At 49.8% G+C, this 13971-nt stretch overlaps 4 protein-coding genes across 6 annotated transcripts in view; 3 read left to right on the top strand and 1 right to left on the bottom strand.

Moving 5' to 3' along the window:
• Window positions 1–306, top strand: part of LOC126575601 (uncharacterized) — a 2262-nt gene extending 1956 nt beyond the window's left edge. Inside the window, exons 3-4 of the mRNA XM_050236371.1 lie at window positions 1–47; window positions 111–306. The exon at window positions 1–47 is cut by the window's left edge and continues 220 nt beyond it. Coding sequence (XP_050092328.1) covers window positions 1–47; window positions 111–299 — 236 coding nt within the window. The 3' untranslated portion in view covers window positions 300–306. The remainder of the gene's footprint in view (window positions 48–110) is intronic.
• Window positions 307–338: 32 nt separating this feature from the next.
• On the bottom strand, window positions 339–3844 carry LOC126575602 (facilitated trehalose transporter Tret1-2 homolog). Of its 2 annotated transcripts, XM_050236373.1 has the most exons (5): window positions 3510–3842; window positions 2903–3185; window positions 2003–2138; window positions 1722–1930; window positions 339–1655 (listed from the first exon to the last, which is right to left on the bottom strand). In XM_050236373.1, the coding sequence occupies exons 1-5, from the start codon at window positions 3524–3526 to the stop codon at window positions 552–554; spliced, it is 1749 nt and encodes a 582-aa protein (XP_050092330.1). In that variant the 5' UTR covers window positions 3527–3842; the 3' UTR covers window positions 339–551. The 2 variants fall into 2 exon arrangements, with proteins under 2 accessions (XP_050092330.1, XP_050092329.1); XM_050236372.1 differs by having other exon boundaries at window positions 1722–2138; window positions 3510–3844.
• Window positions 3845–4805: 961 nt separating this feature from the next.
• Window positions 4806–7348, top strand: LOC126575603 (sterol O-acyltransferase 1). The gene is made up of 5 exons (XM_050236374.1): window positions 4806–5186; window positions 5376–5443; window positions 5508–5836; window positions 5903–6048; window positions 6108–7348. The coding sequence occupies exons 1-5, from the start codon at window positions 5087–5089 to the stop codon at window positions 7187–7189; spliced, it is 1725 nt and encodes a 574-aa protein (XP_050092331.1). The 5' UTR covers window positions 4806–5086; the 3' UTR covers window positions 7190–7348.
• A 227-nt stretch (window positions 7349–7575) lies between these two features.
• LOC126575597 (serine-rich adhesin for platelets-like) lies at window positions 7576–12730 on the top strand. 2 transcript variants are annotated; one of them, XM_050236366.1, is made up of 4 exons: window positions 7576–7711; window positions 7785–7981; window positions 8055–8474; window positions 8553–12730. In XM_050236366.1, exons 1-4 carry the CDS (start codon window positions 7689–7691, stop codon window positions 12527–12529), a joined length of 4617 nt encoding a protein of 1538 aa, XP_050092323.1. In that variant the 5' UTR covers window positions 7576–7688; the 3' UTR covers window positions 12530–12730. The 2 variants fall into 2 exon arrangements, with proteins under 2 accessions (XP_050092323.1, XP_050092322.1); XM_050236365.1 differs by having other exon boundaries at window positions 8055–12730.
• The last annotated feature ends 1241 nt before the right edge of the window (window positions 12731–13971 follow it).

The raw sequence follows: 13971 nt of genomic DNA, 5'->3' as shown, positions 1-13971 counted from the left end.
ACGAGGAGAAGGTTAACTGGAACTACAAACAGAAGCTAGAGGCAAAGGTACCCAGTGCGCTGCAGTGAATGAAAGAATGAATGTTCAATACTCATCTCTACTTTTTTCAGGTCAAAACTCTCATGAACCGCTATTATCGGAGACTGAAAAAGGTCGATATACAGGAAGGTCGCCTCTGGTGGGCCAGCATGGTGCCGTACCATGCCGGACCGGATCGGTTTCGGCGTACCTTCTACGCGTACTTTCCAAACTGCGAACCGAAGGCGGTACCCTTGGTGCGGCCCTGGCGGACAAACTAAGTTAGCTCAAAAGCGATGTGATTGAATGAAGAGTAAGGATTCTCGCGAGGGAAAACGGTGTATATATTCATTCAGGAATATCGTGGCAAGACTATGGGGGGTACGTACACTGGGGCTTGATAAATTAAAAGTACACTTACTAGAGGGGGGCATTACAAAATATCACATAAAGTTTTGTCTACATTCCTCGACCCACCGGGAATCGGATCGTGAACCCGCAGTCGGTAGGCGGAAGCTGGAAACTAACGTGTGTTACGTCGATGGGACGATGGCTTTTAGCGGCTGCCCCTCCGCATCTTCGGAACGAGGCGCGTTGGGTGTCGTTTCCTTCCGCTGCCTATTCATCCACAGCCAATTCCGCTGGCCAAAGTAATCCTCGATATCGTGCAGCGTACGGCCCTTCGTTTCGGGTAGCAACAGGTACATGAGTAGCGATGCACCGAACGAAGCCACACCGAACATTACAAACAGTCCCTGTGTTTTGAGGACCGCTTTCGCGAACGGGAAACCCTTTGCCACACCGAACAGCAGCAGGTTAAACACGGTGAACAGGTAGCCCGCTATTTGGCCCCGAATCTTGGCCGGCAGCAGCTCCCCAATCATGATGCCGGGCATCGTGAGGAACCCGGTGTTGGATCCGATGTAGATCAGGATGAGCGTTGCCGCAATGTACGTGTCGTACGGCGCCGATGCTTCTCCGCTGCGAACGTACATAAATATCGCGATCGCGATGCAGCTCGCACCGGAAATGAGCCCACTGATGCAAACCATCGAACGGCGGGGCATTAGCAGCAGCAAGAAGCAGTAGAGGAACGTGAAGGCAAGCCGAACGATCGCCGTCAGGACGGCCGCCTGAATGGTGTTGATATCACTGCCACCGAGGTCGGAGATAAGATCGACCGCGTAGAACACGACCAGATAGGTACCGGACAGGATCTGTAGCGCGTGGAATCCGTTTATGATGACGAGTGGTTTAATGAGCGCGATCTCTTTTAGCGAATGCCAGAAGCTTTGTGGGGACCCATCGAGCCTTTCCTGTTCCTGTTCCTGCTCGAACCGTTCCGTTAGCTTCTGTAGTTCCTTCTTTGCTGCTATCGGGCAGCCACGCAACCAGGTGAGGGCTTTCGATGCCCGATCCTGTTGGCTGTTGCGAGCTAACCATGTCGGGGATTCCGGAGCGAAGTAGAGTGCCACGAAGGATAGTGCCGGTAGAACGGTACCACCCCAGGCAACTGCACGCCAGTGCAGCTGGCTACCGAGTGCGTACACCAGCAGGATACCCAAGGAGTAGGCGACAAATGGGGCCCCAATCAGTAGCCCACGAAGTCGTGGTTCCGCTATCTCCGCCAGCAGTACCTACAGTAGGGAATGTGTGAAATGTTGCAGTGGTTAAGAATCTAAAGCCTTCACGCACACACTAACCTGTGCTGGAGCGGCTATCAATCCGACCGACACACCAGCCACCATTCGTCCTAGCAGCAGCAGAACGTGGGATGACGCCGTGGCCAGTAGAACCCATCCCGCGAAGAGCGGTATAATGGCTAGCAGGAGCGCCGGTCGACGGCCCCACCGGTCCATAATCGGACCGGAAGCGAACGATCCGATCGGTGTGGCTAAACTATGAACACTAGCTGTAACGGAACCGAAGGGAAAACTATCGTTAATGGATACAATGCGCGTTGGTTTAGTGGTGTGGAACTTACCGATCCATGAACCCATCTCGATGTCGATGGCCAGAGATTCGTTGGTATCGTATAGCTGCGGCAATAGGACGGCCGAGTATCCTATTGGCATACCGCAGGCTGCCGCCAGCAGCAGCACCGCAGATGTAAGCAGTAGCTGAATTTGATTTGCAGAAGAAAGAGAACAATTGAAGAGACAAATGAGAAGACATCTGGGTGCTGTTATTAAGCACGAAAAAAGAAACACGCCTCGAATGTGCCATGTCATGGTCACAATCAAGTGATACAATCAAGAGGCGTGCACGCTATTCGATTCCGGCAATCAGTCGACCGGCATATTGAGGAGATCGGAGTTAATTGGCGTCATCATTGAGCACGTTTGAACAACATCGCGTCGCGTTGCCGCTTTTCGCTATCAGCTCTATACAAAATGTTGCAGCATGCACGCGTCAACCAATCCGAGAGTCCGTGAGTGCATCATGATGTGCTAATGTTCTATTGTGCACGTGTACAGCTCTGCTTTTCGTTCACAGTCACATTCAAATCTCGATAGCTATCAATCGGTATCATCCATCTAATGACCATTCATTCCGAGTGGAGCATTACGCTCGAATGAATGAAATGTCGGCATCATAAAACCATCCAGGCGCTAGAGGCAGTGATGTAAGAGGAACGTATATGGCTTACGATAAAACGCTGCCATACGCTGCTAACGGCGGGGGAACTAAGAGATAAGCAAAGCGGTAGTCTATTTGCTTGTTGCTAAATCCAACACGATCCCTCTGTAAATTTGCTCTGCTCCCTCGGCCGAGAGCATTCACTTCTTCAGCATCTCTAACCAAACCTCCTAAGCCTCCTTTGTCGCCCGGAAATGCATCATTCTGCGAACCGCTTACTACGATCCGTCCGTCGTTTACGAACCTGATGAAACACACCGCCCATCGTGGACGAGGATACAGCTTCCGATAGAGGTGGGTTTGCTGGTCCCTCGTGTCCCTCACCGTTGAGTTTGGCTTCATTTTCTCGTTTTTCCGGTTTGCTTTCGATTTCCAGGAGGAGTTTCTTTTCGTATGGGCTGATGCCAGCGGACTGCCTATAATCATCATTCGTTATCATCGCTTCATGTGCCGATGGATAGTGCTGGTCCTCATAGTGCGATGGTGTCCCCGGTGGCGCTCGTTCATCATCCAAAGTTGGGTAGTGGCTAGAAGGGTGGCATGTTAAAAAGTAGGAGAAGGGCATCAGTAACGTAACGATTGATTTGCTTTCTCGTAGCGCCTTGGTCATCGAGTGTTTTGATAAGATATTGATTCAGTGGGGCTGCGTTGTACCCACACCACCATGCGACATGACCAGGTGTGCTAGATTAGTCTGACGACGGTAACCTTGACGCTGCTAACGAGAGACGCTGAAATTCACATTGTCATCGTGCACTAAGCAGGTTTAGGTGCTTGACGATGCTTTCACGCGACTTGACGATGTACTAATGTACCCTGGAGGTGGCGGAATGCCTTTTCTTTGCGTTTACCTTTCTGGAAGTTTCATTTTCGCGCAAACAACACTTTCTCACTGATGCCACCTGATGCTCTCCGTTGCTCACGCATCCACCGAAACCGAACACGCACTGCTTGTTCCCGGATGTCCCTCCTGGTTGCTATGCGACCGGGTCGCACAAGGAATGGCACGAGACCCTAGCAGCCTACTTTTGCTCTGCTCCAGGTAGCGGATTTGCATCTGTTTTCAACGGGAATACCCGACACCAGAACACACACACCCCAAACGCACCACAGGCGCGTCTCGTGGTTCAATATCATCGAAAGATTCGCCGTGACTGAACCCTCCCCTAGGCCGTCCGTGGGTTGTTATTCGGTTCGGTCGTCGCCTCATCGGTCGCTAAATAACTGCGAACCTTTTCGCTCGCTCGCTGGTTCACGCTCAGAGAGAACCGATGGCTGGAATCGGAAGCCGGTTCTCCACCGGCTAGATGATGATGATGATGATGATGATGATGATGGTGAGCCTCTGAACGCTGGCTCGTTCTCTGGGATTCTCCGGAGTTCCCTACGCATCGTGCAATCTCGTCGGTGAGAGTGGCTCTCTTGTATGGCGGTTAGCTCCTGCTGGTGGCAAACCGTGGGAATTTTGCGCTTCACCGTTCAACAGCTGATCACACTGATGTCCACCCGACATGCTTGTGGTACTCCACGGTACAACAACAGCAGAGCAGAGTCCACCTGTGGATTAGAGTTGTTGCGCGCGTTGGTTATCAGCTGCTTTCGTCATTATGCTAGATATAAATGCTTCTAATCGAACTGGTCCATGAGTCATTCGTAATTGCGATAGATAATCGATATTACGATATGGCTAAAATGTTCAGGAATTAATATTTTTTGCATATCATCTGCGTCATCCATCCATTCCTCCGTTGTACTAGCAAAGGCGTGCCGCTCCGGCAAGGTCACTACCATATTCCTGCACTAAACATGTGCACTATCAGCAAATGAGTGCGCAAATCATCATCCTTATTTACTTAACCCGTAAACCAAAGTCCAGCCGGCCTGCATCCATGCGTTCTCACGATCACACTCAAAGCAAATGCGAACAATGATGATGTTCGAGTGACTAAACCGTCGCATCAGCGGGCATTCCCATCTTAATCGGGTACTCTCGTACTGGGGTAGGGCCTTCACGAGCAAACCATATGGGTACAGCTGCACTCGGCTCGGCTCAGGGCTGTACGACTCTACGCTGTAATCGCTGGAACACTCGGCCCTTCGATCCTGCGCGCTCCGCCCGTATAATCAATCCTCGTCTACTTGTAGAACACACCAAAGGCCTGCGAGACGAACAGAGAAAGCGATATGAGGAAGCGTGACAATATATAAGAAGATTACGGACTATCAGTACCAACCGCACAGCCAGCGTACAAGTGCCCTGCGGCTCCTGTGTACATAGTATGTACGGCGGGAACAAGCTTTGTTACGTTTAGTCGTTGATTGTATGTCCTCGTGGGTAGCTGGTTCCCTGTTCTGAGCCTCGTTTTGTGCCGTCAACGTGTTTTCTGTAGTTCTTGTAGTGATTTGTGATTAGAACAGAGTTCCGTTAATGATGAACGAAACGGGAAGTGGAAACGAAAGTTCTAGCTCTGCGGGTGGCTCCGATACTCGCTCGGAGCAAGTTGTACAAAATGCGATCGAAAATCGAGGTACGTCTAGATCGTGACCACACCACGCAGCATAGCCAGTATTGAACGGCCCAGAGCTGTCCACTTTGGTGGCTTCCTTTCCATTGCATAACACACGTATCAAGCGGTTCTGTGAAAGATGCGATACATAACAGGAAAAGCATTAGGGCAGTGTACTATAGCCTATTAACCATCCACTATCCTGCACAGCTCAGCGTGAATATCGGGAAGAGATTGTCAAGGACATGGCAATCGAGAAAATGAAGGAAAACATGGATGTAAGAGCAACGGCGTGCGCTGGAATGTTACTGGAATAGAGGACTAAATTTTTGGTTATTGCAGAAAATCGTCACCAAACTCTCGAAGGACATCGAGCAGAAGATGGACATTGCGGTCGATGATTTGTTTACGGAGGTGAAGCAATTCAATCTTAAAAACTATGAGCTAAAGCAGCTGTTTAATGAAAAACCACGTGTCGAAAGCTCGACACGCGGCAAGAAGGGAACGCGAACGGATGGGAAGCTGCCGGAGAAGGAGTTTGTGGCGAGGAACTCGCTCCTGACCGATTTGTTCGAAGTGAAGCACATCAAGACCATCTATCATATCTTTATCGTTATTTTGATCATACTGTTCCTCAATACAGTAGTGCACGATTTTGTCGATACCGGCAGGTAAGTAGGAAGGTGGGGGGTGGGGGTGGAAGAACCTGTCGTTTATGTGATTCTTGTGTTCCACAGCATTAATCTTGGCTTTCGGCCGATTGTGGCTGGCTTTGGGAAGTTCCACATCGCTCTCATGCTGTGGGCCTGCATGCAGGTGTCTACTTTCCTGCTGTATCCTTGCTTCCGGCTATGGGCTTCCAGTCGAAGAAGTTTCAAACAGGGTAAGAGCTGTCTCCAAGATTCGTTTCGAGTTACAATTAAATCCTTTTCCATTTTGCAGCTTCCGGCATACGCAGGATTTACGATATCGGCGCCCTCTTGATGTTCATTGCCTATCAGTGCGCCTTTGTGGTTCTAGCCATCAAAGCACTCCTGTGGTTTGACCTTCCACCAGCCTCCTCCACGGCCTACCTGATGGAAATGACGCGTTTCCTAATGAAGGCACACGCCTTCATTCGAAGCACCGTCCCGCGGGCCCTGGCTGCCGATGGAAAGAAGAAGTGTGACTCGAAACCGACAAACCCGGATGCGCACCGGCCGCTACCCGCTTTCTCGAAGTACGCGTACTTCCTCTTTGCACCGACGCTCGTGTACCGGGATGAGTATCCGCGCACCAAGCAAATCCGCTGGCGTATCGTTGCTCGCCATGCGCTCGAAATGGTCGGAGTCATCTTCTACATCAGCTTCATCTTGGAACGATTCCTGGTGCCATTGTTTGAGAAGTTTGGCCACGCCAAAATTAGTTCCGGTAGCTTCGTTCTGTCGTTGTTCGGTAGCATCATGCCCGGTTCCCTATCGTTCCTGTGTGCCTTCTACAGTTTGTTGCACGCATGGATGAATGGAATGGCCGAGTTGCTGCGCTTCGCTGACCGGATGTTCTACCGTGACTGGTGGAACGAATCCACGTTTGCGGGTTACATCCGTTCCTGGAATGTAGTCGTACACGATTGGCTTTATACTTACGTGTATAAGGATTGTGTGGAGAATGTCTTCCGCAACTGTCGGCCGCTAGCGACGGTGGCCGTGTTTACGGTGTCCTCCGTATTCCACGAGCTCATCCTGGCGTTCAGCTTTCGCTTCTTCTATCCCGTGATGTTTGTCCAGTTCGAGTTCATGGGTTTGCTGATGATGTTCCTGACCCGGGGCATGGGCAAGGACATTGGAAATGTGCTGCTGTGGTTGATGCTTTCGATCGGAAATGGTTTGCATCTTAGCCTCTACAACATGGAGTACTATGCACGGCGCAACTGTCCCGGAATCGGGGACTCGGTGGTAGATTATCTCGTGCCGGTTTCCTGGTCGTGCAATGGAATCTCGCATAACCCCAACTGGACCATCACGGCACCGTGGAGCATGGAGTGAACGTAGACAGAAAGCTGCTCGGGGGTATGGGAAGACTGATTAGATTTGTTAGGATACCGAACGAAAATGAAAACTATAAATGAAAAAACTAGTGGAAACGGATCGAGTTTCATTTTTTCTGTTTGAAAATACAAAATCCCTTCCCTTGGTTGCTTGAAACAGGTGAAGTCATTAGTAAAACTCATCCCTAAACGTATTAAACGTGGTTTGCAACCACACCATGAGAAAACTGCGGAAAAACAGCGGAAAACCAACGGAAAAAGGTGGTTGGAGCGCGGAACCTGGCCAGTATAAACAGACAGCCTAAATATTCGAGCTCCTCGCCGTCAACAACAACAACAACAACAACAACAACACCACTTTGTTTACGTTTTCCTCGGCGAGCTAAAAAAGGCAAAAGGTTTTCCGAGTTTCCGGGCCGCAGAAATCGAAGCTGCAATGTGCATTTTAGCACGCACGGTAGGGCACTGTAGGTTCCGCGTTAGCTAGGAGGAGAAGGATGACCAAAAAGAAACCCTCACCGTAAGTACCGGAGTCGGAGGATGATTGGACCCTCGCTTAATGCGTGAGCACACCTTGCTTGCCCTTCCGCTAGACAAAACCGAATCTGGGAAAAGGAGCGCCGGGAGCGGCTGAACAAATCGTTCGAAGATCTGCAACGCCTACTGCCCGATCATGATCCCAACGCGACGCTCACCAAAATCGAAATCCTGCAGAAGGCGATCGAGCTCATTGGTAAACTTCAAAAGAAGATTAAAGATCTTATCGACGAGTGCCAGGATCCACTGAAAGGTATGTGGACCCTCGAACCGTTGTCCTATTTTAGTTATTTACCCGTTTGGTCTTTCTTGATCCTGCCGCGTAGAGCATGTACACGAGCAAGACAATCGGTTGCAGAAACTGTTGGCAAGAAACGACGAGTTGATGGGGTTGCTGCGAAAAGCCAAAGTAACCATCCCGCCTTGCAAGTATACGATCGAGGAGCAACTGGAACGACAGGACCAGCGAACGGAAGAAAAAGAAAACGGAAAGACCGATGGAAAGAAACGCAAGCCGGCCGGCTCAAAGAAACAATCTGTGATAAAGAAGAAACCGGCACCGACGGGAACCCCGGCCAGCGTTCCAGTAACGGATGGGTCAGCTTTAAGCAATCTTAACAATGTCACTCCACCATCTTCCGGGGTAGTTAGTGTCTCTAGTGTAGTGCCAAGTGCTCCATGCCCAGCAATAGTCACTTCAGCCCTTCGGAACGTGAATGGGCCCTCAGTCAACACCGGAGGTGGAGGTATTCTTTACGTTCCCATTACATCTTTGCCTACTTTGACGCAGTCTTTTCATGTTGCACGTTTGTTTTTTGTTTCAGTGGCCGTTACTCCAGCACTGCAGCCTACACCTATCATGACGACGAGTGTACTGATAACGAACAACGGCCGATTGCTTCAGATGCCGCTGGTAACCCCTCCGGCATCACTGCTTATCGTTGGCAATGAGGATGTGAGAGCCAAACTGAACCTCAGGAAACGATCCCACAGCTCGGTGCCCGGTGCAGTTAAAGGCAGGCCACCGAAAGTGGGCCGATTCACCATCAAATCGATCGACGTCATTCCGGGACGGATTGTGAATGGGAAAATCCCAATAGCACCGCTTCCACGGCCGGCCAAGAGGCCCATTGCCAGTGAACCAACGGCTGCGTCACGAGTTACGAAGCTACAGAAACGATTGCGCCATAATTCGACGAAAAAAGCGAGAAAAGGAAAATCAGGAGCCAAATCAGGCTCTGACCCGGCAGTTGGTGAGAACAAGAAGGAGAAAGTCGAACAAACGCCGCTAGCCAATGGTTCTTCAGATGGACCACAATCAAACGTACAAGATAAGACATTAGGCGATCAAAATCATGCTGCGAATGATATGCCTGCCGAGAAAGCACATCCAAGGGGACCGGAAGAACCGATAAAAGTTTCCCAGAAAGAACCCGACAAAGCTAACCAAGCAGACGCGCACCTTCCAACGACGGAGCTTGGCCTTAGTCACACAGACCTAGAGGAGGATCTCTTTGCGAACCTGCATGCGATGCCAAGCGATCCGGACGCACACCGCGATGCAAACGGGGATACTCCGCTTTCACCAACGGCTGCTTATTTAATGAACTTTCCGCTCGTCGCTGGAGGAGGCAAGGCCGCAGGGAATCATCTTGCGGAACCTTGCGATGATGAAAATGATGAATGCAGTCCTGTACAGACCGCAAATACGAGAACGGTGGAGCAGGAAATCACAAAGAAGAGCAGCATTTCCTATAACGATCCTGCTGCAGCGGGTGCCATGACAGAGAACTATGGTTCATTTTTCAACTATAACCCAATGGATCCGGCAACCGGAGAAGGAGTGTCCGTAACTACTACTACGAGCAGTTCATCAACCAACACCAATAGCTATGCAACGATTTATCAGTCGATCGATACGATGCTCGAGCATCGTCCTACTCTGCCAAATCTTGTAGGGACTACAACTGAAACGGAGACAGTGTCGATCGCTAGTAGCACCACAAGTAGTAGTGCCACTACATTCACATTTACCCTAACTTCAACCACCACCAGCACACCGGTTACTGCGCAGTCACATTCCACGGCGGCCAATCATTATTATACTCCCTCCAAGGTGCCAGTCGTGACCGACGGCTCACTGGATTGTCTAGCGAATCGGAAACCACCGCCTGTTCCTCCAATCGAGTTTACTTTCTCGCTCACTACAACCACCGCAGCGCCACCACGAACCGTCCAGTCACAGTACACGAACAGCAACATTCTGGCGGCGACAATGACTACACCATCCTATGATACGTATGGGTACTACCACAAAACGCCTACTAAAACGAGCAGCTATAGCAGTACCTTCAATGCTATACTAGATCCGTTACTATCGAACTGTGGCAACACGAATGGCGACAACATTACCACCGAAAAACCGGCCACTAGTTTTACTTTCTGCCTCACATCAACCACCAAAACGCAACCATCGTACACACAGTCCGCTTCGTCCGTAGCAACTGCACAGTCTACTCAGATGTTCTCGGAATCCAGCGTACCCAAGGTATCCGTTCGGCAGCAGCAAAGTGTAGGGGGCCAATTCTCAGGTCATAAGATAAAAGATCGATCGAGGGAAGCGATGGGATCGCATTCGACCAGTGACAACTACGAGGGCGATTTCCACCTTCAACAGACGCAACAACAGCAATCGAAGTACGATGTGTCGTGGATGGCGGAAGGGCGTCAAGAATACAAGAGTAGTGATCACGTGTCGATCGTGACACAAAGTCACACCGCTTCATATACTCAATACAATAACCATCAACAACATCAATCGCAGCATCAACAACATCAGCAGCAGTATCAACAGCAGCAGCAACAATCGTCACACTCTCAGCAAAACCATCAACAATTTGGGTACGAATATACCTCGCAGCTTATTAATCCGTCGATCGACTACGTGATCCCACCTGCCGCAGGATATGGAGCAAACTTCGACCTGAATCACGCTCACAGCCAGAGTTCTAACCGAAAGTCCGATATCTTCTTCGCACATCCCGTCGGTGACGAGGGCAGCGGTGCTACTGGGCTAGCTGGTTCGTGGTCTTCGCCGAGCAAATTGCCCGACAGCTCGTATTTTGTACCACCCGTTACACTTCCTGCCACAGGTAATGGTGGTATAGAGTTGAATACATCTGGTGCTACCTGTAAGCAGTCTTCCAGCAGCGTTAAAAGGGCTCAGCAAACTTCAGCGCCACAAGAGTCGACTGGCAATAGTTCCGGAACTGGAAGTAGCTTTCTCTCTGTTAGTCAGCTTGTTGATCAGTCGAGCAAAGTTTATCCCAACAATAACGGAAGCGGCCAAGGCCATCTGTCATCATCTGTTTCGGTATCTTCTTGCCAGCAGCATAAACCTCCCAACAATAGCTACTCCGCCGAGGCACTGATAGGCAATACGACGTACAATACATCTAACAATCTTACAGATGAAGCTGCCCAGGGGCGCAAAGATAAGCTTTACGACTATGGATGCTCCAGTAACGCACCCATGGGAGAACTCCTCGCAAATCCATCCAACACGGCGAATATTCCATTTAATTTTGACGCGTATACAACACCGGGAACGGATTACGGCAAGAGCTATAGTTTTTCCAATCAATTCTTGGATGGTGGCAATGCCTATACCAGCCTAACGACTGCAACTCCAACCGGAACAGTCGCTGGAAGTGGCCTATACTATGGAAAGCCGGCTGCTGCATCCTCCCAAGGATCCTATTTCCATCCTTCTGCTGGAACTAATTTGAGCTCGACTGGAAGTAATTATCACGCGCTACCGCCAGCAGCCACTGTCAATGGTGATGGTTTCCCATCCTACTACTTGCCATCGTTTACGGAGAAAGCTTCGTCTAACCATTGCTCATCCGGAAAGCATTATAGTGGAGGGATGTCCAGTGAGCTGCAGCATCATAAAAGCTCAGAAAGGAAGTCCCATAAAGGTAGTAACATACGTCCGACTACGGATTATGTGCGAAGCATGGTCTCAAACTCCACCACGTCTTCTGTACCGAGCTCCGCTTCCAGTAGCAGCTACTCGGTGACAACGTGTTCACAATTTCCAAACAACGGAACCACCGCAACTTCTGCCGCAAAAACACACCCGACAGAGTCCGTATCCTACCCTAACTATCATCAACATCAGCAGCAGCATCAGCAACAACAAATTTCACAACACGGACAACAACGACCTTACAGGAGCATTCCAGCGGAAGTCGTTCATTCTACGCAAAAGTCAACGCATCAAGGGATTGAGGGATCTACCGCTTCGTATAGCTACAATCAGTATTCCACCTCGTCAACGCATAGCTATGACTCATCTAAAGTACCCAGTAAACGCCAGTCCAGTCTTTTGCCACCAGACGAGGGCTTCAATGGAATTGATGCAACATCGTATACCGCTGGCCAGTCACATCACCTAGACGTCGCACCTTGTTTTAACACTTCCGCTTCTTCTTCTGTGCCTTCGTCGGGTGGCACTGTTGGATTCGGTGGTAGTGCCTCATCCCAGATGCCTCTTTACGGCAGCCAAGTACATCATCATCAACAGCCTCATCATCATCATCATCATCATCATCATCACCATCATCAGAGCGGGATGAGTGGTAGCTCATCGTTGATTCAATCCTCGTCCGGAGGTACAATCACAAACTTCAACCTCAGTACGATATGCCCCGAGATCAACGATAAAACGGGACGAACTGGTGTGGATCGGGGTGATGCGGAACCGTCGGTTGCCTCCTCCATAATGATGCTCTGGTAGAGTTTGGATCGTATTATCGGCTGCTTGATTGTTTGAATTGATTTCGTTAATCGTGAACAATTTGGCTATCGGTAAACTTTATGAAGTGATGTAAATTAAAATCGATTAAATTATGAATTAAAATATGGAGGATCGCTATTTGAAAAGAATGTAATTCATTATTCCTTGTTGAGCATTTGAAAATATAAATGTGTAAATCTAGTAAGTTGTTGCGACTTCGTACAAGAATGGGTTTGATCAATCGTAGTACACACAGCCATCAATTTGAATTCATTTCCCTTTTACTATGTGAGTGAATCACATCGACACCTCAGGCATGGATAAGTTTGAAAATTATTCGAATCCGAATTCTCTTGAGGAAGAAAAGGTATCGTGTGATTTCTGCCGTATCCTTGTAGTACTTTTCGTCCTAATGTTTACTAATGGCGTATTGTAGGTGTTTAAACAATTCCGCTAACGGTAACCAACTCGCCTGCAATCCTTCTTCAGTCCCGTTTACGACTCTGGGCGTCGACTACCGTCTTGGTTGCACTTCCTAACTGCATCAAAGGGCACATTGGTTAAGCAACAGTAAGGCGTAAGTATCGTTTAAAAATGGAAAACGGGAACACGAGCTCCTTCTGCAACGCCTGAAACATCTGTTCCTCCATAATTATCGGCAAACCATCCCTCCGATCCCCGCTCCAATGTTAGTCATCCAACGTGGAGCTGTCGATGCATCCGATGCAAACACACATAGGCCGCTGGCTAGCAGTCGCGTGTGTACCCCAGGACTCTCGCAAGGACATTCGCGTTTCGCTCGATTGGCTCGCTTATAACGCGCGCGCGTACGACGGTGCCCCATTCGTCGTTGTCGTCGTCGGTTCGTCTCGTTCCGCTCGATCAGTCCCACAGGAGTCCTGGGACGCGCGTGCGTTCGTGTTAGTGTACAAACCGAAAAGGAGGAAAGGGGGAGGGGCAGAAAGAGTCATGGGGGGAAGGGTACCATTTCCGGTTGCTGCAGGCTATTTTTTCTTGTTTTTCCTTTGCTTTTTTGCAAAAAAAGTATTCTTCACACACCACCAAGACGCAACGGTCGCTCGTTTTCCGTTTTCTCGATTGTCCCAAAAACCTATTGGCGTCGCCATACGCGATGGTCGTATGGGGGCCGTCCGAGAACCTGTGTTTGACCAAAGTCTGGCGGACAAGTTTGATAAACGTTCAGCTGCATTGCTGACACCGGACCGGTGGTAGACGGAAGGTCGGAAGGATGTCCTCAACTCGGCCCTTCACAGCACTGCGACGGTTGCTGGCCGTCTTCTGGGCCAGCCGAACGATTCAATTAGTTATCGTCAACCGCATATGCATAAATCCGCGCTCCAAGAGGCTTTCGGAGCGATGTGTGGTTGTAAAGCACCAGCGGCCAGACCGGCCGATGGCCACCCAGGAGAATGATTGCCACC

The sequence above is a fragment of the Anopheles aquasalis genome, chromosome 3 (assembly GCF_943734665.1).
Source record: "Anopheles aquasalis chromosome 3, idAnoAquaMG_Q_19, whole genome shotgun sequence".
Classification (NCBI taxonomy): domain Eukaryota; kingdom Metazoa; phylum Arthropoda; class Insecta; order Diptera; family Culicidae; genus Anopheles; species Anopheles aquasalis.
Note: the sequence above shows the minus strand (reverse complement) of the source record. Positions and strands in the feature narration are given on the sequence as shown.